The sequence below is a fragment of the Marmota monax genome, unplaced genomic scaffold (assembly GCF_021218885.2).
Source record: "Marmota monax isolate L192 unplaced genomic scaffold, Marmota_monax_Labrador192_F-V1.1 WCK01_AAM20220418_F8-fsc00022, whole genome shotgun sequence".
Classification (NCBI taxonomy): Eukaryota; Metazoa; Chordata; class Mammalia; order Rodentia; family Sciuridae; genus Marmota; species Marmota monax.
In genome coordinates this window covers 24,235,511-24,259,876 of record NW_026695215.1, presented here as the reverse complement: position 1 = coordinate 24,259,876, position 24,366 = coordinate 24,235,511, and the positions used below count along the sequence as shown (strand labels likewise).

The following is a 24,366-nucleotide window of genomic DNA, read 5'->3' as shown; positions in this document are numbered from 1 at the left end:
TTGTGGGTCTCAGGGGTGAGTAAGAAGGGCACTTTCACCTACCCCCACTGTCCCTGGGACCACCTCTCTTTCCAAGATGGCCCAGGGTATTTGAGTTTTTAAGCATCTTATTTTTCTGGAACAAGAACTGGCAGGAAGTGGTCCAACAGCATTTAGGTGGTTCACAGGCACACTGCTTTTCACCTGTCCTCACTAGAGTCAAAGGGGACAGGTAGAACCTCAGTAAGCATGGGGCAGTGGACCTAGAGAGGTGATGGGAGGGCAGGGCCTCCTCCTGGGAGCCAGCCCCAGCAACATATGAATGCCTTCTTGGAATTGCCAAGCTGGCCCTGGTGAGTCTGGAAGACCATCTTGCCAGTAGGCCTGAGACCAGCCTAACAGATGGCCTGGGTTGCTTGTGGCACAGCCCATTTCAGGCCATCAGGTGTGTTCCCTAAAGGCAAGTGGCTCATCCAGCCCATCGTGGGGGACAGCTCAGGCTGCATCATGGGTTTCCCAGCTCTGCCTGTCCCCTGCTGTACCCCAACACTGCTCTCTCTGAGGAGGGAAAGACCAATGTACTCTTTTCACCCCCAAAGCAAATCTCCAGGCTGCATGATTTTTGGGTCAATGTCCAAGCTGGTCTTTATATGATAGCCCTTCTCAGAAGTGGCCAAATGTTACCATCAAATGAAACAGCTACTGCAAAGTTTAAAAGGATGATAAAAGAGTGAAGTCTATTTGAGGACTTGGCTTAGAAACCCTGTGACCTCCATAGAGTACTGAGAAAATGAACTTTCAAATTTCATGTTTCCTAAGACCACAGACCTCTTGTTGTGTTCTTTACCTTTCTTTCTTCCTCTTTAAAGCATGTATCCTCTTTGCAATCTAAGAAAGAAAATGCATAACATCTTCTCTCCCTTACATGCAGAATAAAGCCTGAGGAAAGTTAATGTTTTTAAACTCAGCCTGTGGATTTGAGATAAGGATTCAAGGAGAGAAGCCTTTAAACTCAGAACAGAATCTGTTTGCAGCTATTGTTCAATTAACGTAAAGTATCTGGTTACTGGGTATGTTGCATAATGTACCACAGTGCAAACCAAACATTCTCAGGACTGGTGCTGAGCTCCTTTAGTGAGCTAATTTGTTCATTTTTTTTTTTTCAGAAGTCCCTCAAAACAAAAGACTGAAATGAATCAACACTTTATAGTTGAGATACAGCTGAGGGTTGTCAGTGTGTGCTCATGATGATAAGAAATCTAGAAGGAAACTGGAAAAACCACACATCCTGCCCTAAAAAAAAAAAAACAAAACTAGAAATACTATCAGAAGAATTACAATCAAACCCCATGAGAGTCCTTGGGCATGGAAAGTCACCAGCTAGCTAATATTAACATAGCTTGCAACAGAACACTGGTTCTAGAAATAGGACAGTCATATCACTACAGCCAGGCAATTTGCATTCTGTGGACCAGCCCCTAAATTCCTCCTGGCTCCTGTTGCCCTTGGGCATCACATTTCTGGGTGCTTCTAGAGGGTGTTCATGTTAAGCCGACTAGATTCTCCAGGAACTCTACCCCAAAGAGAAAGAAACAAGGAGAACAGCTGCTTTCTTTTCAGGGAAGTGGCTGAACTACAAACAAATCTTCAGGCATCTGAGGAATTGTAAAGTTTCTAGATTTCATATGGTTGCTGACAGAGAGGAGTTGACAAGGACCCTCTGGATTTTCTCACTATGGATAATCTGTTGCCTCCATCAAGATTCTCCTATTTCAAAAAATACCCTCTCCACGCAATTAGGAAATACTTATCAATGCTGAGGAGCCAGAGAGCCGAAGATCAGGTATCATTTTGTTTATATTAACTTTAAAATTAATGGGTGCTTATTTTGGGGTGTGGCTTTTACATAGCTTAGTGATCTAGTTTCTCCTCTTTGTAGGTTTATAGGCACAGGTCATATCCTGCTTATGGCTGTTCAGACTTGGCAATCAGAAGAGCAGGCAGGCTTGTGAGGATTTATTTGATCTTGGAACATTTGGATACCGAGATTAAGCTGAAATTCTGTAATGAAACCATATGCTTTGCTTCCTCTGGAATACCTAGGCTAAACTAACATATCAGAGTTAAAATTTTGATTCCTTGATCGTTTTCCAGTGCCTCAAATATAAATTCTTAAACTATTAATATCCCATAAAAGTAATTAACAGGACCTAGGAGTACACTTGTCTTCCTATATGTATTTGTGCCAATCAAAAACTATAATTTCTTATATGTAGGAATATAAGCACTTAAAATTGTTTAAAATGTCTGATCACTTCTTGTTTGGAATCATTTATTCATTATGCTTCCCAAAATTTATGTGATTCCATCCCTTACAATTTAGGATAAGGGCATTTCTAAAAAAACTGTTTTTATACTTGTACAGAATTGTTAGAAGAAATAACAATAACTGACCCATTTAAATCTGGTCGTTCCTTTAGGAAGAAGTGTGGCAGGGGGATACAAAGGTACAGGACAAATTATTGCCACACTGAAGACTAAAAGAGTCATAAACTGCTTATCCGTTGTGCTTATAACTAGAACTGCAAAACTGTGCAAGGGATATTACCAGTGGCCTGTATTTGTCCTCCTTTGTGATATGAGATGACCCACTTAATAAAACACTTCCAGGAAATGAAAGCAAAGGCAGCAGGCAGAAAATCCTTTAATGACAGGTTTCCCAAAATGTCAATGCCTAATTTGGAAAATGAAAATCATTACTACTGTGTGAGAGGAAACTGCTTTTATGCCCCTACTTTAATGATTTTGCAAGGGCTGAAAAGTTAGACTCTTTTTATTAAGGGAGCTAGGCTAGGCCACTTTACCTCTTAGTCTTCCTCACACTTAATGAGAAAAATCTTTTGATTCCCAGGTCTCAGCATGCACTTGGTTTTGAAGTGAAAATTCAGAGAACCATGTGGTGGTACCCTGAGTTTTTATTTGCCACACTAGCAATGTGCACAGGTTTCTTCAAGGAGGAAGGGTGGCTGGATGGGGGCTGAAGCTGTGGAGTGTAGATTAAGTGATTCCCTTCTTTTCTCAATATTATATGTTTTTAGAGATGCGCCTATGTTGCTTTTATAGTTCTGTGGATTTAAAAAAAAAGTTTATTTTAAAAGTGCTACAAAATGCACTCTAAAGAACATTAGGACTTAACATGGAAACCTCTGATTTGGAGTGAGTATGTGGTCCCCCTCCCATTTGGAATGACCTGGGAACAAGTATCAGGCTGTTCTTTTTTTTCCCATTTGTTTTGTTTTTCTATATTTTTAAATTGGTCCATTATAGTTGTACACAATGGTGGGATTTCTTATGTATTCATACACATACACAAGAAAAATGATTTGATCAATATTAGGATGAATTCTTGCTATATAAGTTAATAGAGAAATAAAGAAAAATAACATATTTGATTCCTTTCTAAAGTCAATTATATCTCTGCAAATCTAATGTCTTGCAGAATTAAGAGAAATTAGGTCAGAGTCAATTTGGGCTAAACTTGGAAACCTTGTTGGAAAGTTATAAAGGCTAATAGTGTCTTCAATTTTATGACCTGCATATTCATTGCCTCTGATCCTTACATTCCTGTAAAACAGTTTCTCATGAGAAAGGTAAGGGGATTGAGACTTGAAGGACTTAAGCATTTTGCCCAAGGTCACCCAGTGACAAAGTATCAAAGGAAGATAGGAGATTTTACCTGCAACTTTCAAGTTTATATATTTTACTATGCTCAATCCCTTAATAATCTAGTGATATTAACGTATTAAGCCACTGCCCTTTCTCTTAGAAAGTTATTTCTAAGACTTTAGGTATTCACATACACCTGTCATAATCATGACCATGTTTACTATCTGTATGATTAACTCCTTAATATTTTTCTATATTTAAACTTAAATTACTCATAATTAAACCTATTTGTTTAGAAAAAAAATTTATTACTATAAGTATAATGTCATTTGTCATAAATATAAGAATAAATGTAATAAAAACAAAATAATATAAAATTCTAGCTAGATACTATTACCTATAAAATCTCTGAGCAAAAAATCTGATCATTTGTTAAAAAGGAAGATTAGATTTTAAGAGTGGTATATAGGGCTGGGGTGTAGCTCAGTGCTAGTGCATGCTTAGTATATGTGAGGCCCTGTGTTTGGTCCCCAGCACCTCCCTCCCCACACCCTGAGAAAGAGAAGCCTTTAGAGCTTTCTTGGTAGCCAGCTAAGAAGCTCTCCTGAATGAGGACGGAAGGGAACTCAAAGGCAGACGATTTTCACAACCCCATTGAGTGCTTGTTACTGATTGTAGGTTTCTGTAAGCTACCTAAAATCTTCTCCTACACCCCACTTAGCACTATTAGGTACCAAAAGTGCTGTGTTCCACATACTTGGAGAATATTATCCCAGACACACCATCTGCTACTTCACCTGTGTGCATTCAAATGCACTCCTCCTCCTAGTCTAGAATTCTCTTCTCTATTTATGATTTGCCCCCCTGGAGATGTCCTCTAAATCTTTCAAGATATAGATTACATGGGTTTAATGAAAAAGCTTTCTCTGGTTCTGCTGGAAAGAGTGAAGTACAGCCCTTCCTTTTTCAGGTCATTTTGTTTGCTTCAAATAAGCCCCCTTATTATAACCTGGTGTATCATCTGGTTACATGTGAACATATATGCATCCATGCATGCATGAATGACACTGACTGGTATCTTGTTTTTATTCCCTCAGTGTCACCTAGGAGCCTTGAAAAGGCTGGTAAAGAGGGATCTGTACACCAAGCGCAGAGGGTGCATAGTGGATTGTCTTTGACACACCTTTCTTGCCTTTGCCTACTTCTTGACTAGGCCAGGAGAGTCCACAAGTCATGGTCATTGTTATACTCACTTGCTCCTCATCCACAAACCTGTTCCTCCTTAGGTTTCTCTTATCAATCAACACAAAATCTTAAACCAGAAAACTAGGAGTCACCTTGATACTTCCCTTTCTCTCTCACCCCTCCCTCTCCCAATACTTTCATAAAACTTGTCAATTTTACTTCTAAAATAATTATTGACTTCTCCATCTTCACCTTACAGACCCTGTGATATCATGCTCTCTTGCTTGGATTACAATAGCAATCCAATTTTTTTTGGGGGGGGAGGGGTGGTTACCAGGGATTGAACTCAGGGACACTCAACCGACTGAGCCACAACCCAGCCCTATTTTGTATTTTATTTAGAGTCAGGGTCTCATTGAGTTGCTTGGTGCCTCACTTTTTCTGAGGCTGGCTTTAAACTTCCTATTCTCCTGCCTTAGCTTCTCAAGCTGCTGGGATTATAGGCATTTGCCACCAAGCCTGGCCCTCATTCAGTCTTGTTACCCTTCAATTCATGTTCCTTGTAGCAGTCAGAATTCTCTCAAATGAAAATCTTATTTTATTCCAATGCAGGGAACATGATTCTTTTCATTTGCTATTTTATCCCCCATCCCAAATATAAATCTGGCACATGGGAAATACATTTATGTAACTGTATGAATGAAGAGGACTTCATAATTATTAGAGAAAGTGTGGGGTTAGGGATTTTCAAGGAGCTAAGATGCTCTCAGGTAGAGAAAGTTTGTTAAACTTAGTAAGCAGAAGTGTGTGAGATCTAGAGAAATTTATTTTTTAAATTAATTAATTTATAGTGTGAATTGAACCCAGGGGTGCTCTATCACTGAGCTATATTTCCCAATCCTTTTTAGTTTTTTATTTTTGAGACTGGGTCTCACTAAGTTTCTGAGGTTGGCCTGGAACTTGGTATCCTCCTGCCTCAGTCTCCTAAGTCATTGGGATTCTAGGCAAACACCACCATGCGTAGCTAGAGAAATTTATTTTTGAGATGTGGAACTTTGTTCAGAGGTTCAGAGATGTGCTTAAGTTTGCACAGTTCATTTGTTTCGGTGCTGGGATTAGAATTTGCCTCCCTTGACTCCTAGTTTAGTGCTCCTCCTAATATGTATTGGAGTCTCTGAGCAGAGCTATAGAAAAGGGTCACATGCTAGCAAGCAAAGAGAAAATGACTCTACTAGCTGGGTCCAGAGAGTAGGTGATGCTTCAGGTCAACTTATCAACATAATTAATCTCTTCTGATGAAAGGCTGAAACACAGAGGAACCTGCTTTTGAGCCTTATCTTTCAACTTGTACTGTACTTCAGCAGCCTCACCAATCCAAATCTCTCCCTCTACATGTCCCTATAAGAGGAAAGCAGAGGAGGGATCAGAAACACAGGCCACCAAATTTAACAAAGAATTCAAGATGATCAGTGCTAATAGTGCCTTGCTCTCTTAAATAGAAAACTTTTTTCTGAGTAAGAAATGCCTTTTAAGAGTTGACTTGACAAGTCTTGCCTATTTAACAGTGAATCTGCTTAAAATGAGGAGAGTGAGCTCCTCATTTTAAGGGGACATACACTATAGCTACATTTTAATTATGGAGCAGAATCAAATTTTGTTTTGAAGATTGTTCTGAAGTTTCTCTTCAATGAAGCTTGAGAAAATGTTTCTAATTTAAACAGGATCACTGGATTTTTATTTCCTGCTTTGTTTCTTAGAGAACACTAACCCAAAGTTTGGATGTTAAATAAATATTTGAATTTAATTTGAACTTTAGAAACGTAGTTCTTCATTCTTGTTATTATCTTATCCCTGATCTGAACAGCGCTATAAAACCAAGGATACTATAAACCACACCCCTCCCTCAAAAAAACCTATGTTGAGACTTGGAATGCTATTAAATGGTTAGAGGTTACTAATGGAGGCTCTGCCTGACTAGATAAAATTATATACATTCTACTAGAGGTTGGCCTAAAAAGTATGAAGAGTTTTTAGCTCCTTAAGGTAAATTAGTTGGTTATAGATTGAGAGTATATTGAAGTTATTTAATTTTAAGTCTTTAAAAAAAAAGTTAAGAGATCTGGGGATCTAGCTCAGTGGTAGAGTCCTTGCCTAGCATACATGAGGCCCAACATTACCAGTATTGTAGAAAGAAATAATAATCATAATTAGTCAGTTTGAATGACATCTGAGGGGAAACCAAAAGTGTTTTTCCTGTGTCCTTGTGCCTGGGTAGAGAAAAAGCTTTAATTTTTCAGGAGTGGGAGTAAAAGATTATCTTTGTAGAATTTAAGATAGAGATTTTACACCACCTTTGTAGACGAATTGTAATTATATATAGGTAACATTGACAGTTAAATTGCTGTGATAATATGAAGCTGAACCTTAATATTTCTGACTATTAAATATGACATTAAAAGTTGAACTATTTTATCATGGTAATTATAAGACTCCTCTACCTGAAAGGTGGGTGGAAAGCTATATATTTACTAAAAAAAACTTACCAATGGCTTTCCCCATAACCTAGAAAGTGCCTAAGAGTTATAATTGAGAACTTGCATGAAGATTAATGGCCTTTGGTCACCATCACTCAACCTCATGACTTTCCCTATCCTTTCTAAGAAATTGGCACTGCCACCATCCATTCTGTTATTCAGACAGCAAATTCTCCTGTTTTATTTATCCTGGTAGCAGTTCTGCCCCATTTGTGGGGCTATTTGATTCCCAATAGGTTCCAGGTGACTAGTAAAGTGTCTGTCAGATAGGAGGCACTGAATGCAGGTTTGTAGAATGAGTGAATGGGGGGTGGGTGAATTCTATCCTGAAATAGGGAGAGAAGTGTTTGAAAGAATCCTGGATGTTAGAATCTATGAGGAGGAGACTCAAGATGTGTATGTGTGTGTTTGTTTTTTTTTCCTTCTTTCTTTCTTTTTTTTTTTTGTGGCACTGGGGATTAAATACAGGGGTGTTCTACCACTGAATTGCTTCTCCAGCATTTTTTTATTTTGGTATAAGGTCTTGCTAGGTTACCAAGGTTGGCCTTGAACTTGCAAACCTCCTAACTCAGGCTATGTGTATGTTTCATAAGAATTGTAGGGCTAACTTGTGAATAAAGATAAGAATACAGTTGGGAGGTTCCAGAGGAGACAATTATGACTGATGGAGAGAATTTCATTGTGGGATCGTGATATAATAATGAAAATGGATTTTCTATAAATGAGAGGTAAAGAAAGGGAAAAGGGATGAGCTTTTACAGAGTGCAGGGGTATGTGACCCCCTTCTTGGAAAATGTTGTATCAAATGGTTTCTGCATCATCAAACAGAAGATTGAATACTTACTAGCCTGAAGATTCTAACCCAGTAGGCAGATGCACAGTTCAGATATCTTTGGAAAAAAGAAGGGGCACTGATGGGTCAGTTAGAATTCCTCTGTTTTATTTGGTTAGTGGTAAATACTCCATGGTATGAGCATGTTGCTCTGGAGTCTAATACCAAAGAATTCAGAATCAAATGTCTTAGGAAATTCAGATGGCATTTAATCCACCAGCAAGGAAAGGAAACATAGCTACATCCAGCAAAGACCTCAGGTGAATGGCTCAGGTACCAGTGATTAGATTTTCTGAGCCTAATTGACCATTGAACTACTTCTATCCATAGCTTTATAGGTTTTATAGCCCCTTCCAGTATAAGGATAAATAACTAAGCATACTTACATGGTCACTAATGGATAAGACACTAGAAAATCATAGGTGATTTTGTGCCATTTTAACCACTGTGGGGTTTTTCCTTAATATAGAGCCTCTTGTACCTTCAAATCTTTTTCCTGCAGTTTATGCTTCCAATTTGCTGTTTATTATGGAAACTTCTGATTGTGCTCCATCCTTCTTGTCCATACATCAATGATGTGAAGTGTCACACATGCCTGAGAGACACCTGGACCTTTTGTTGACTTGTGAGATATTTCTAATCCTGTCATCTGTTTTTACATTTTCCTAATCTACTATGCTCAGATACCTTTGAAGCATAGGAGTCAGTAAATGGATGAACACCAGAACTGCTATTCTGACTTTGAAATAGCACATAAACTCAAGTGCAACCCCATATTTTGTGTGTGAACAGCCTGTAGCTTTTAATGAAAATCCCTAAATTTGTGTGTTAGTTAACTTTGCATTATGGGGACAAAATACCTGAGATAAACAACTTTAAAAAAGGAAAAGCTTGTATGGCTTAGTTTTGGGGTTTTCAATCCATAGTTGGTTGGCCCATTGTCTTTGGGGCTATGAAAAGGCTGTACAGCATGGCAGAGGCAGGAGGCAGAGGAAGCTGCTCACCTTGTGGCAGCTGGGAAGCAAATAGGAAGAGAAGGGGCTGGGTCCCAATGTACCTCTACAGGATACCCCCCCCATGACCCTAGGACCCCTTTTCTAAAAGTTCTACTGCTCTCTGATAACATCAGGGGATGAGGACCAAGCCTTGAACAGAGCAGCCTTTGGGGGACATTCAGGATCCAAAGTATATCAATTTTATTATCCCATTCCACTTCTTAGTTTGTCTACAACACTTTGTTAATTTTTATTCAAAATGAAAGATGACATATTTTCACACCTTGTACAGATAGTTCCATGTCTTGACAGAAAAAGAAATGAACTTCCTACATATGTTGTACTGCTTAAAATTTTCTGTGAAGAGAGTAGGAAAAATGTTAGAATTAGTAGCATATTAGAAGGCTATTTCAGGAAACAGAAATGGATTGTACATGCTAGAATAAGGAATTTTAAATTTTTATTAAAATGCCTTATGTGCCAGGTACTTGAACAGGTACTTTAGATATGTTGTCATTTAATTCTCATGCTAACACAACAAAATGGGTAGTATTATCCTTATTTTATGGATTAGAGAACTGAGGTTTGTATGAGAGAAATGATTCAAATGAGCTAATTATGTCCTAAACCACCCTCACAGATTCACCCAGAAATAATGATTTACCAGATATTTGGCCTTCCCTTAGTCCAGTGAAATTGGCACAAAATATTAAACACAGAATTATAAATATTAAATTTTATACAAAGAATATTTATTTAGAATAAGAATCACAAAATTACAAATTTGAATAACAAATACCACAGCCTTACAAAATTTAGAAAATAAAAGAGTTTTTAATCAATTAACTGATATACCCTAAAATGTTTTGTTCCTACATTTTTAGTTTATAGGGTTTTTAATTACCTCCTCAAATGAAAATGATTTTCTAGTCTTCTCCAAAGAGATTACAGAAATGCACATAATCCTCTAACATATTTCATGTATATTTGTATTTTATTAGAATCTAGAAAAGATATAAACTGCTTCTCCTTTACTACCTACATATGTGGTACTGTTATTGCTGGGCAACATGGGGACACATTTATGCCAAGATTTCAGCACCAGTGATTTATTGTACATAATAGTCATTGGATGTCATTGCTTCACCAGGGCAGTTAGCAATGCTTAACCATAGACAGACACTACTGCAAACCACACTTATGTACTCCACTAAATCCACAGTAAATCTAAACACATCCCCATCTCAAGTTCCTTTGAGCCACATCTGGAATACAGTCATGGCCACTTCCATGCTACCTGAGAGGAGAATTGTGATAGAGGGAAAGTTGGCAAAAAGAATACTCTAAAATCAATTGCAGTTTAGATGTTTTCAGCAAATTTTACCAAAACATAAGACCATCAGAACATGGTTACAGTCTCTCAGTATTTGCCTTATGACAAATACTGCAAACATTGTGAAATCTAGAAAATAAGTGTTTTTTTTAAAATCAATTACCTGATGAATTCTAAAATGTTTCATTACTACATTTTAGAAAAGACTATAGAGGCCTCTGCAAGTGAGGAAACCTGAAATTTAACCTTTGTTGACTTCTAAGAAAACCTAGCTCTAGAGGAAGGGTATAACAGAAAAATGGTGTCACACTACAATATATAAGAGTGGTTCAAAAAGACGTTATATGAGGTCCTATTTGAGCAGCTTCAGCTCCCAACCTAACTGAATGAAACAGAGAATGTTCTTTCAGTGTGTTTTGTAAACAGAATGATGGAGATAGAGCTGTTTTGGTACCCCTACACCTCAAGGGATCCTGACTCCTCTGCCCACATTTATCTTCAAAAAAGAATTAATGTTTGCAAAGGGATTATTTGCAAACACAAATAGACCTCAATTCTCCTGTATTACTCTAATTAATATTAAATGCACCATTTACTATCCTTACAAGCGGGTCAGTTAACACAGAGAGAGAAAAAGAGAGTTATTGCTGTCAAAGACCACGAGTGAAAATTATAATAGCATTAAAGAAAGTATTTAAAAATTCATTAAGATGTAATCAAGCTTTTGCAAACGCATCTGTTATTTGCAATTATAACAGTTACTATAACTTGTTTGATACTCTGAAAAAAGTCACCTTTGCATTTGCTTTTCCATATATATTATACACACACACACACACACACACACACACATACGTAATTTATTTATTTATTTAGTTGTCCATGAACTTTATTTATTTATATGTGGTACTGAGAATCAAACCCAGTGTCTCATACATGCTAGGCAAGCACTCTACTACTGAGTACTTTCTTGCTGAGTTTTGGTCTTGGTAGTGTATTCAAATGCCCAGCTGTTTCACATATTTTCCTCTTAGCAGAAATTCTTCCAACCTCTTCCTTATAACTGTGGCCCATACTACAATATTAAGACCATTGAACTAGGCCATGGCTTATAAATACATTTTTAAATAAAGCAAATTGTAGAAATGTTGCAGTCTTTGAATGTTTCAATAATGAATACATAAGTTTACAAATTGTTTCTGATTGAAAAGTATGAATAATGTGAAGCCCTTTCATTAGTGTCAAAGACTTTCCATTTGCCCTGTCCCCAACATAACATTTGTAAATAATATACTTTAGAAAATGTTTATAGCCTCCCAAATGTTACACAGCTTTAAAAATTTTTCTTTTTTAAAATGAAACTATTTATCTGAAGAAGACCTTGTTTCAAGAGAATGACATTTTCTATTTACTTTGTATAAGTCCCCCCCTTTGCCCTTCTTTCATCTTACTGGCGCTACTAAAGCCTGATAACTTTGATCAAAGAAGCATTGTTGCAAAAGTCCTGACCTGGAATAAGAAAACAAAGACTGACTTCATAGCTGGGTTTACAACTATAGCTCCATTACCACTGAATTGCTATCTAACTTGTGTGCGCATACTCGCCATACCATGGCTATGCTAATGTAATATCTAAGGGGGGAGAAATGTGGTCTTTTGTGATTTCAATACTTTTTTTTCCTAACATTTGAAATTACTGATTTTAGTCCAATATGTATCTACTCAAAGAAAATCAAAGCCCCATGTGATTTAAGAATGCTGGAGGAGGTTTAAAATACTGATAATACACTCTTACTCTGTTCTTTAAAATTAAAGGCTATGGGCTGGGGATGTGGCTCAAGCGGTAGCACGCTCGCCTGGTATGAGTGGGGCTCCTGGGTTCGATCCTCAGCACCACATAAAAATAAAATAAAGATGTTGTGTCCACCAAAAAGTAAAAACTAAATATTAAAAAATTCTCTCTCTCTCTTAAAAAAATTAAAGGCTATCTGCACTATCTATATGTATCTGTATCTATTTATATAGATATACATATACATAGATAGACACTTTTTTTTTGAGACAGGGCCTCACTAAATTGCTTAGGGCCTGCTGAGGCTGACCTCAAACTTGTGATCTTCTTGCCTCAGCCTCCCAAGTCACTGGGATTACAGGTGTGTGCCACCACACCTGGATCAAAATACTTCTTGATTAAAGTTTTATGCTTCTTGTTAATCAGCTTGAGCATGCATTGGAATCACCTGAGGGACTAGTTAAAACAGAATTACTGGATCCCAACTCCAGAGTTGCCAATTTAGTAGGGTTAGTGTGGGGCCCAAGAATTTGCATTTTTAATAGTTCCCAGGTGGCAGGGACCCTACACTACAGATGCTGATCACTTGATGATACACATTTTCAAAATCAAATTTGATAGGAGTTGCCATCCCTTCCCAGTAATACCATGTATACCTTTAGAAGATCGAAAATCATGGTTAAGCCACAGGAATAGTAATGATTTACAGCTTCACAAGTTCTTAATGACTATTTTCAACCACAGTGGTCCCATGCCTAATGTTACATAATGCTTACTAAGGCAAGAAATGATCAAGTGATGTGTTTATTGTAAAAATATGACCTAAAATATATTATCTATTTACTTACTTCATTTATAGCTGTTTACTGATTAAATTGATGCAGCAACTGAGAATTTTAGTTGTTGATTTAAATTATGGAACATAAAAATGATATAATAGCTGTTATGTTCTCTACTGTAATGTCCTCTATGTGATCTAAAGTCATTATGAGGTCTTAATATTTTAAAAAATCCCCTTGTCTTTACTCTAGTTAACATGTAAATATGATTATTAAGACTCACAACAACAACAATTTAACTGGAAAGATGAAATCAGTATTTCTACTGCTGCTTGGTGGCTTTTAGATCTAGGACATATGTTTAAAATGTATTCTGTTAATTTTTCAATAGTGCATGTTAATGAACATACCTCAATTACCTATTGAATAATCTTTCTAAAGTGCTTGCCTGTGATTATTTATTCATAAGATTGCACTTCCATTTTAGCAGCACTTTTTGACTTTGAGAAGATAAACCCAAGGGATTCTTGAATAGCTTCTGCTTGAAGCATGAATTCCTCAGTAATGGTGTTTAAAGGTTAAATAAGAGCATGTGAATACATGTAGGCAATGACCAAAAATGACTTTATTAATATAGTCTTACATGTCATCAAATGAGCTATGGGGCAGATATCCTAGACTCAGGAATTAGTCTCTATTAAGGTTGTATGGGGCCACATTGAATTGAAAAAGGTAACAAATTAATGAAATATGATGAACTACAAAAGGTTAATTCAATCAACAGTGCTGACTCTTAAATATTCTGTAATATTTGCAGAATATTAAAATATATTCTGCAATTGAAGTCAAGACAGATATTTGACTCTTTAATACTGAATAGTGACAAATTCTTTTTTTAATTTTTTTAGTTGTAGATGGACACAATACCTTTATTTTATTAATTTATTTTTATGTGGTACTGAGGATCGAACCCACTGCCTCACACATGCCAGACTGGTGCTCTACCACTGAGCCACAACCCTAGTCCCCGATTAGTGAGAAATTAACCTGTGTGAGTCTTAGTTTTTCAGTTATATGAAGCAATTAATGAGACCTAACCTGTTTACTTCATAGTGTTGTGAAGATTAAATATAATTACATCATGGAAGTGCCTTGTCAACTGAAAGGTCTAAACAAATGTGTCATTTTGGTGGTTGTTCAGTGACATTTGATTCTTATTTCCATAAAAGCAATTTAAATGTTTTAGTCAAATATGTAACATTGGCATCTTTACATTTCCAAGCACTTTTTCACTTTCCAGGGTTAAAGTGAGTAATTTTGGTGGTATAGCTCAGTGGTTGACTTTGTATTTGGTATGCAAAAGACAGCAATTTATAAAATAGGAAGAATATATGTAGGGTTTTTCTTTTTTTCTTCTTCAGTACTAGGGATTGAACCCTGGGCCTCATGCATGCTATGTAAGAGCTCAACCACTGAGCTACATCCATAGCCCTGTTAAGCTTTTTAACTGCTCTTAATCAGAAACAAACATGTGCAAAGTTACAAACATTAAATATTTTTGTGAAGTTTGTTGGGAGGAAAAGATTATGTAATAGTTTAGAAGGAAATGAACTTAATTTTGTTTTCCAACTCCATAGTAGAATCTTTCACTAAATAAACAGTAGTTGAAGAATTAGAAGGGAAAAAAAAATGTCTGGGGTTGGGGCTCAGTGGTAAAGAACTTGTATGGAGTGTGGGAATCCCTGGATTCAATCATAAGCACCACAAAAAAAAAAAAAAAAAAAAAAAGCAGAACATGGAGGAAAAAAATATTGGTACTAGGGCACATAACTACATAAGAAAATAAAAATTTTAAAATTGCACTAATATTCAGGAATGAAATACAGTTACATAATTTAAAAATATCCTAGCTAGGGGGAAAAAAAAGAAACACTTGTTACCAGGCATAATGCTGCATGCCTATAATCCCAGCAACTCAGGAGACTGAGGCAGAAGGATTACAAATTTGAAGCCAACATGGGCAACTTAATGAGATTCTGTCTTAACCAAAGGGGTTGGGGATAGGTAAAGCACCAGTGGGGCAGGGTGGTGGGGAGAAAAAAGAAAAAAAAAAGACAAAAAGAAACACTTGTTAACAAAACTTCTGAAGTCAATAATTGATGTTTTACTTCATCTGCTAATGTGGTACTTAAAACACACACACACACACACACACTCACACACTCACACTCCCTTATTCAGTTTTTTTGACTTACATTTTATTCTGTAACTTCCCATTCATTAACATTGCCTAAATAATATAATATTTCATCATTTAACCATGTCATATTATATTGAACTCTTTTAACTTTTATAGAAACACATCCAAAGCATCAACCAATTAAATTTTAACCTATTTTTCTAAACTAGTTTTCTAATTTAATATATCAATATGGATATTTCTAGTTGCAAGTAACAGAACACAAATTTTTTTCCTTCACATTAAAGGAAGTGCAGTGGCATGGCAAGCTCCAGAGTTGGTTGATTGTGAGAAACTAATGTGACTCCATTTTTGAGAAACCAGCCTCTACCCCAGAGCAAAACTGTCCAAGGAAGGGGGCATGACCCTGGTCCTTGGAAAAACCCGCAGAGCACTCCTAGGCACAAAACCCACCCAGCTGAGTTGTTTGTCTACAAATAACAGGAGAAATCTGAGGCCCCAGGTGTCCCTGACTCAGTTAGGCTATGTGAAGACCCATAGCAAACCCCCTAGCAACCTCCAATCAGCATGAGACAGGGAAAATACCTGGAATGCCAGATGACCCCCAAGTAGTTTAGGGTGGTTGATAACATGTTGGGAAACCATGTAGTTCAGCACGTACACCCCTCGTGGCCTAAACCAATCAGTTCAAAGGAATCCCCCTCTTGTACTAACCAATCACCCCTACCCAACTTGTTCCCACCAGTAAATGTGCTAATCAATGTTAAGAGTTGTTGTTTGACTTTCCCGCAGAATGGAATGATTTGCTGTGTGATGTTGTGACACGCATAGAGTATCCCCCCAAAACCTATAAAATCTCACTGAACAAAGGACCCTGGGACTGCTGCGTTGGGAACGGTTGTGAGTCCAGGCTCAAGCTTGCAATAAAGACTCTTGTGTAATTGCATCGGATTCGGCACCTGGAGGTCTATTGGGGTCCCACGAATCTGGCATAACAATTGTTCATTTAATTATGTATTAAGGGAATTGGTTCCTTCCAATCACTGCTTTGTCTTGGTATTGGCTTTTCCCTGGGGAAAGGTGGAAGGAGTGGTCATAAGGTGGTTGCAGCACTTCCAAGCACTCAGGGTCATTTTGAACTCTTATTAAATCACAGATTGCTGATTCCAAACCCCCAAATTTTTGATTCAGTAGGTTTTAGTAGGGTCTGAGAATTTGTATTTCTGCTATGTTTCTCAGGTGCTGGTGCTGCTGGCGCTGCTGGTAGGGTCATACTTTGAAAAATACTGAAACTAATGATCTGGAAGGGAATGATATTTGACGATTATTCATAATGTTCATTACGAAATGTACTTTATCATTCAGAATATAACACAGAGATCCTTTTACTCTCCACAAAGGGCCTGATGTCATTTCTAGTTTATAAACTTCCTATTAAATACTCTAGACAGGGGTACTGTTCATTTAGTATACCAATACTCCTAGTAGTAGCTATAGCAGTTTCTTTGAAAAGTTTTTCACTCACTTGTTTGAATTGGGAGTTGACTGGGCCAGATCAAGCCCCAAATTTGTACCTCAGCTTATTTGTCCCTAAGCCTGTAGTAGGGCCTCCCCCGCCCCCCGCCACTCTTGTTTTCCCAATTCACCCTAATAAAGGAAAATTAGCAATGTTAAATAATTTTATTATCTTCTGTTATAAGCTATACAAGCATTACCTTTTATAATCAGAAAGCAAAAAATAGTTATCTGAAGGCATACTGTAAATATACTTCTAATTTTCCACTTGATCTTTATTTGTAGTGAAGAATTTCCTAAAGGTTTAATAATTTTGTGTTGCAAAAATTCTTTCCTGCCAATTTTTAATTTACCTTCTCTATCTCCCAAATTATATTGCTAAATTCTAATTCTCCCCCAAACTATATTGCCAGATTCTAATTCTCCCTTCTAAATCAAGTATATTGCAACCCGTCTCTTTGATATGGGTTCCATATTTGATGTAGTATGCTCAGTGGGAATAATGGTCTGCATGAGTAGCCAGTGCTAAATTTCAGGATCCTTGTAAAGCCTTGGGCTATTTCTGTGCTGTTATCTCCCTAATTTATTATCATAATGGCATTTTTATGCCTTTTTTTCTCATTATTTTCACAATAGGAAGCACAGTTGAAAGAGATGATTTCTGTGGGGGGCACGAAAAGACATGGGATACATTCAAGCAAAATGCAAGCTTTGCAAAAATTATTTGTCTTCTAGTTGGGACAGAAAACTTGAAGTGCAAAATGTGCCATTTTGAAGGTATGAGGAAATGAAACCTTACCCAAAGCTCTCTCAGATCCTAGTATGCAGTAGGATAAAGAGAGATTGAAATGTTTTTGATGTGAAATTGAGAAAGCAGTTGAATGAAAGATGAATAATAACTGTGAGGACAGCTGGGGACTTACAAACATGATATGGAATCTGGTCCATAGATTGAATGATTTATGACAAACCATCAGCAAAGCTTTCCAAGGTAGTAGAATACGGTCAGTGTCAAAGTAGCTTACTTGGCTATTCTAAGGCCTATTGTTTGTGAACATCCTCCCAGTTGTCCAAGAACTGAATAAATTCCTTGATCCCTAAAGAAATGATGGAAGAGTGAGATGGAAATTATAGTACTTTCGGTTTTGTCCAGAATTGATAGGCATGCCATCAAAATCCAAGGCACAGGCTCAGCTGAAATTTCCTACATGCATGGAAATAAGCACCTGAGCATTGTTATCTCAGTTTCAAATGATCACCTGGGCTCAAAATCTGAGCGTACAAGCTTATCTGCTCTTGGCAGTGCTCAATACTGATTAGGACTTAATTCTTGTTCAGATCAAGTTGTCCTTGTTAACTTCTTTGTGGTTTTGGAGATGTGTGTTTCCTTTTATACTTTTCAAAATCCCTTAACTCCCCTTTGTTTTACAGGAAAGTAGAAACTTGGGTTTGATTTGTTCATATGAAGCAAGTAGCAAAGTCAAAGCTAGAATTTATTCATTCAACAACAGAGCTTTAGGATGACCCATTTTCCAGATTATCTATTTATTCAATAGGTCATCATTACATATTTATTACAGTCAAATGTTTTGAGGACAGAGATGAATTTTGCAAGTTTGGAAACCAGATAGGATGTGTGTGTGTGTGTGTGTGTGTGTGTACGCGCGCGCTAGGTATTATATTCAAGGTCTTATGAATGCAAGTTATATGCTCTGCCTCTGAGCTCTACGCTAAGTCCCCAGAATAGTATCATTTTTTTTCCTTAGGTACTGAGGATTGAACCAAGGGGGTACTTTGCCACTGGCTTTTTCTTTCTTTCTTTTTTTTTTTTTTTTCAAATTTTAAGTCAGTACCTCATTAAGTTGCAGAGGCTGGCCTTGGACTTGCAATCCTTCTGCCTCAGACTCTGGAGTTGCTAGGATTACTGCTGTGTGCCACCATGTCTGGCTCAGAATGGGACATTTACATTTCAAAACAACTCCTAGGGTTTATGTAATTTGGAAAATTGTAAGTCTATTTTCCAAAGAAATAATGAAGTTGACTCTTGGACTTAGGACTCATGCCTTGTTCTCTCTCCTTCCCTTTCTTATCCTCAGCTGTGTCCCTGTCTACTCTTAACTCCAACCCACAAGAGATTGATAGTATAGACTTAACAACCCAGTTAATGTTACAGACTTTGAAAATAAAAATTCAGAGTATACTTCAAATTTTCATCAAATATTTTGCTTAGGAGGTAGTAAGTGTATAAGAGGCTATGGAATTTTGTGGGTGATGAAATATTTGCAGAGTACTTGCGGATCTATCTGGTATTAAAAACAACCAAGTTGGGCATGATGGTGCACACCTGTAATCCCTGTACCTCCCGCAGCTGAAGCAGGAGGACTGCAAATTTGAGGCCAGCTGGGGAGTGGCTCAGTGGTAGAGATTCTCTATGTTCAATGCCCAGTACCACAAAAACCAAAATCAAAACCCAACCAATTACAGCTCATATTTGAGCCCTTCAACTTTTAATTTTTGTTTTTAATTTTTACTGCAACACTGTTAAAACATGGAGCCAAGCAGATTTATAGCAATTCTGGCAGGTAGTTGTTAGACACTGATTTCATATGACTTTTTTTTTTTGCAATAAGACTATATTTCCTTGAACTTGACACTTAGCATGTTATTCATTGTGTTAGAAGAAAAATGATTCTGCTGTTCTCTTGGAGTAGGTTAGCTTATAAAAATAGTGTTGTGGGGGGCTGGGGATGTGGCTCAAGCGGTAGTGTGCTCGCCTGGCATGCATGGGGCACTGGGTTCGATCCTCAGCACCACATAAAATTAAAATAAAAGATGTTGTGTCCACCGAAAACTAAAAAATAAATATTTAAAAAATTCTCTTTAAAAAAAAATAGTGTTGAGGGTTAGACGGTGTAGCTCAGTGGTAGAGTGCTTGCCTAGCATGTGCAAGGGGATTGATCCCCAGCAATGCAAAACAAACAAACAAAAAACTGTTTTTTATAAAATGTTCAATTAAAAAATGATAATTTCTGGGGTTGAGGGTTATTTCTCAGTGATACAGCACATGTTTAACATGCACAGTGTCCTGAGTTCAATCTCCAGCACCAAAAATGAAACAAAACCCACCAAAACGAGGCCAATCTCTCTTTTAGCAGCTAGGTGAAATTTCTTAACTATTAATCTCTGGTACTTTGGACAGTATTACAAGCTTTTTTTTTTTTTTTTTAAAAAAAAAAACCAAAACATTAATTGATGAAATATTTTAAAATAACCTTTTCCAAGTTTTAGTTTTTAAATCTAAAGGAGTACATATTCCTTTGTCATCTAGGTTTATAAAAATGTCAGCTGTCAAATTTGATATTAAAAACAAGATGCCTCACATCCTTTGTGGAATAAGTCATAGTATAAATAAATTAGAACATCATGACCATTCTTCTGCAGTCTTCTCCATTTGTAAATATTTTTCACAGGCAGAGAAGACTTACAAATTTCCTTATTGCTTGAGTGTCCCCCTCCCCACTTCTTTTTCCATAGTGGTGATTGAACTCAGGGCCTGCATCAGACGCATTTAATATTGTGGATTGAATATTTAGAACAAAATGAGTAAAACCAATATTTTAGAACTGGTTTTTAAGGAATAAATCAGAGGAACTTTGGATATAATACATTTTATTGACAATAATCTCAGTTTAGCTAATATTCCAGTTTTTGCTTGTTTATCTGTATGATAATCTTCTACTTTCATAGTGCTTATAATTTTAAACCTGTCTTCATTTTTTCAGATCTTATAACAATCTTATTAAGAAGGGTAGTGTGTATGCATATGTGAATGTGTATTTAAAACTTACATTTGAAGTGCACATATATTTTATTCCCCTTCCTCCAAAATGAGGAGGTACAGATGGCTATTCAATGATCTTATGTCAGTTTGGTTTGGTCTCTTCTGCTCCAAGAAGGAAGCATTCCCCACTGCTCTGGCTTGAACACTATTAATTAATGCTATCTTTTGTACACAAAACATATCTACATTCGTAATAAATTCTATCTTTAATACACCCTGGAAGTCAAAGTTGGTGCTACTGATGCTGGTCAGCTTGGTGGGAGAGGTGTTTTGGTTCAGAATAGAGAATCATTCTGTAGAGATGTTGATGAGGATCACAGATCAACTAAATGGTTGAACCACCTATCAATTCAGGCTCTTTGCTGCTTTCCGTCCTAGGGATTTGTAAGATGACTGGTAGTGGATGAAGAATTAAGTATGTAATAACAATCCTTCTGGATAAAGTTGGTCTTATTCAGTTTCTTTTGTGGCTTTCAGAATTTAGGCAATCAAAAAGTGTAGGCCACTTTTAGTGCTGTACATATTTTGGGTATTTATTTATGGATTCAGTGCTATTACTGGAGTATTGCAGGGTACAATAGAGAATTCGGAGAGGTTGCTTACATAAAATGTTTCCAAACTGAGGATGTATATAGCTCAGTGGTAAAGCACTTGCCTAACACAGCTGAGGCCCTGGGTTCAATCCCCAGCACCCTGTTTCAGCCAAACTTTGTACAATAAGACAACCTGTATTTTATAAGTCCGTATACTAATATCAACTAGTTTATATGGAATAATTTCCTACCTTAGTTATTTTGTGTTTAGTATCAAGGTTCATCAGGTACAGTAATAATTGTTACAAAATGATAACTTTGAGCAAGAGAGCATATTCAGTGTACAAATCAGGAAATGGCACTATGCAGACAAAATCACTAAGCATGCAAGTCAAAATGGATCACAGATAGTAACTTAGATTAGAAATCTACTTGATAGTGCAGCTTTGACGTAAACTCACTGAATAGAAGCTCAATATATCTTTGAAAAAGCGTTAACTTAGAAGCTGTCCAGAATTTTTGATACTAGACTAGCTCAACTAACTGTGGACCAAACATGAAAACAGGCAACTCATTGCATTTATGTTTTTCGACATGTGCTTAGCATACTGAATTATGTAACAGAACCTGAGTTAAGTGGCAAATCTGCAATGGGTTGATGAAGAAAACACCTCTTGCAAATAGGGCAGGGGTTTTCTTGAGTGGCCTGGGGTGCTTTGGAGTATGCGTAGTAACTCACCAGGTGTAGTTCTGCCCTCTAGTGGATAAGGATACGAGAAGCATTCGTTCAACGGCTACTGTGTCTGGCTCACCAAGGCTTATTAAAACCAATCGTCCATCAAGAAACATTAATAGGGGGTCTCTGTGAGGTGCTGAGCATGGGAAAGGTTAACGTGGCAAGACACATAGCTAGCGTTCAACGGTAAGCTCTGTTCTTCAATTTCCATCGCCTGAGTACTATTCTTTAGTTGCTCTTTTAGCCTCTCTGGTTCCATACACTCGAAAGTAAAGGTCAGTAGTCTTTCCTCCAGTTGAGTTCGAACCTTGCACTTCCATTATACACGGGTACTGAAGCGCACCCCTCACCCAGTCAGAATTTTGTGAAGTAGCCCCACGGTGACCTGCTCTCACAAGAGCGAAGCGGCCAAGAGCAGGTGTTTTGCAAGGGAGGGTGCGAAGCGCCGGAGGCCATTCGCGGAGCTGCGGTGCAGGGCAGGAACACCCGCGCCTCTCCGCGATCACCCCATCCTCTGGCTGCCCTCTGCGTCGCCTGCCGAGATTGTGACGGCCGCCAGACGGGAGGGGCTTTCCCTGTCGAATTTGCTGAGAGCGTTCAAATGCCTCTGGGGCAGCGGCCATGACTGTGCCTGTCCGTCTGGCTCGACCCCACGGCCGCCTCCTGGGAATGCGTGGCCGGCGCGGGGGGCAGGCGGGCCTCCGACCCTCGCGCCCATTGGGTGTGTAGCACGGGCAGGCACCGTTCTGGGGGTCAGCGAGGAGCCGCCGCGACAAGGCAGGCAGGGACGAATCGGGCCGCCAACCCCTCGCGCCTTCCTACCAGACTACTCAGGCCCCAACTGTCGGGCAGCCGACTGGGCCTTCGCTTCACTTCCGCCTTGCTATCCGTGAGTGGGAATGCGCCTGCGCGCGCGCCTCTCGCAGCGGAAGTAGTAGCTACAAAGCTCTGTCCGCGGCGGGCCCGGGAGTGCGGGGTGCTCCGGGGCGGCCAGCGGCGGGGAGGGGCGGAGCGCAGGAGGCGGAGGCGGGAGCAGACCAGCGCGGTCGCGCGGAGCCGGCGGGGCTGACCGTGACGGGCCCTCTCACCTCCTCTCCTTTCCCCTCCCCGCCCGCCGGTCTTCCCTCACGACTCCTGTCCTGCGCCGCCGCGCTGCGAGCCGCTCCTTTTCGCCTGAGGCGCGCGGGGCGCCCCCGCGAGCCCCGCGAGTGAGTCCTCGCAGCCCGGAGAAGGGGGTTCTGGGTTTTGGGTGGGTACTGGGATTATCTCCCTCTCCCGTTTCTAGAAACTTCTAGGTCCCGAGGGAAGGGGGCGTCCGGGGATGCCCTGGCTGTAGAGCGTTTCTGGGGCACCGCCCCGCCGGTGTGAGCTGGGGCGTCGCGGGAGGGAGAGAGGGCGGGCGGTCGAGAAACCTGGGGGCTCCGGAGGTGGCGGCTGGGCAGGGGTCGCCCTCCTCTGCCTCTCTCGTCAGCTCCGCTTCTCCTGATTTCTCTTGCAGATGCAGCTGCTAGGGGTGGTGGGAGCAGCCGTGGGACGCGTGGCCGGGAGCGGGGGTGACAGCCTGGGATTCCGGGGGCTTCTCTTCCTTGTCCTCCTCTCCTCTGTATTCCCAGTGTGGCCGTGGCTGACACTAAAGACTTTGTAGCCATCAACTCGAGTGCAGTTTCGATGGAAAATGAAGGTAAAGGGCCCTGGTAGATGGGTTGCAACGCAGAGTTGAGGGTGTGGTGGTTTGCCTTTAAGTTGTCTTTTTCCACCTTTTTATTTTCGTGATTTTATTTTATTTTTCTTTGCTTGTAAAGTGTCCGAGGATTTGCTTTCTAAGGGTACCTAGCTTTTATGTTGGTAACATGGGCATTTCAGGGATTAATGTTCTGTGGGTGACAGATAGCATGATTTTCCTTTCCTGGGAAATTGCAGTTTTCTTTAGCGTAGGAAATGGAAAGGAAGTTTTCATTTTAGATGGCATCTTGCATGTTTAAACAGACATTTGAAAGGAATCACTCCAGGAGAAGTGGAAACGGGAAGGGGAGGGAATGGATTTTATCTGTATATTTGCATATCAAGCCCTGATATCTTGTATGACTACATTGATTTATAAGAAAGAAAACAATTTTTAAATCTCTAGCTTTGGGGGGAAAACTCATTGTCTTTTGGTGTACACACACACACACACACACACACACAAACGCCAAAAAAAAAAAAAAAAAAAAAAACAACCAAAGAAAACCTCTTGTGTTTTCTTGTGTTTAATGAAATCTTAAGAGGTGATTTCCCTTTTTAAAGTTCCACCCTATTTCAAAACATCCTTTAGGAGGTTGACAGTGGAACCTGTTTGTCCATGGTATACTTTGAACACATTAGATTCCCATTCATGTTACTTGCTTCGTTGGGCATTTTAAAATATTTATAAAGATTTTCATACACAGCACTGGTATTTTAAAAA

The 24,366-nt window shown here is 38.8% G+C and overlaps 1 protein-coding gene across 2 annotated transcripts in view; it reads left to right on the top strand.

Annotated features, from left to right (window-relative positions):
- Positions 1 to 1,472: 1,472 nt before the first annotated feature.
- Atp2c1 (ATPase secretory pathway Ca2+ transporting 1) overlaps positions 1,473 to 24,366 on the top strand; it is a 134,916-nt gene continuing 112,022 nt past the window's right edge. The window contains exons 1-2 of one of the 2 annotated variants that reach the window (XM_046431449.2): positions 22,990 to 23,128; positions 23,419 to 23,601. In XM_046431449.2, coding sequence (XP_046287405.1) covers positions 23,596 to 23,601 — 6 coding nt within the window. In that variant the 5' untranslated portion in view covers positions 22,990 to 23,128; positions 23,419 to 23,595. Of the gene's footprint in view, positions 1,823 to 22,989; positions 23,129 to 23,418; positions 23,602 to 24,366 lie in introns of those variants that run through there. The other variant, XM_046431448.2, reaches the window with a different exon arrangement.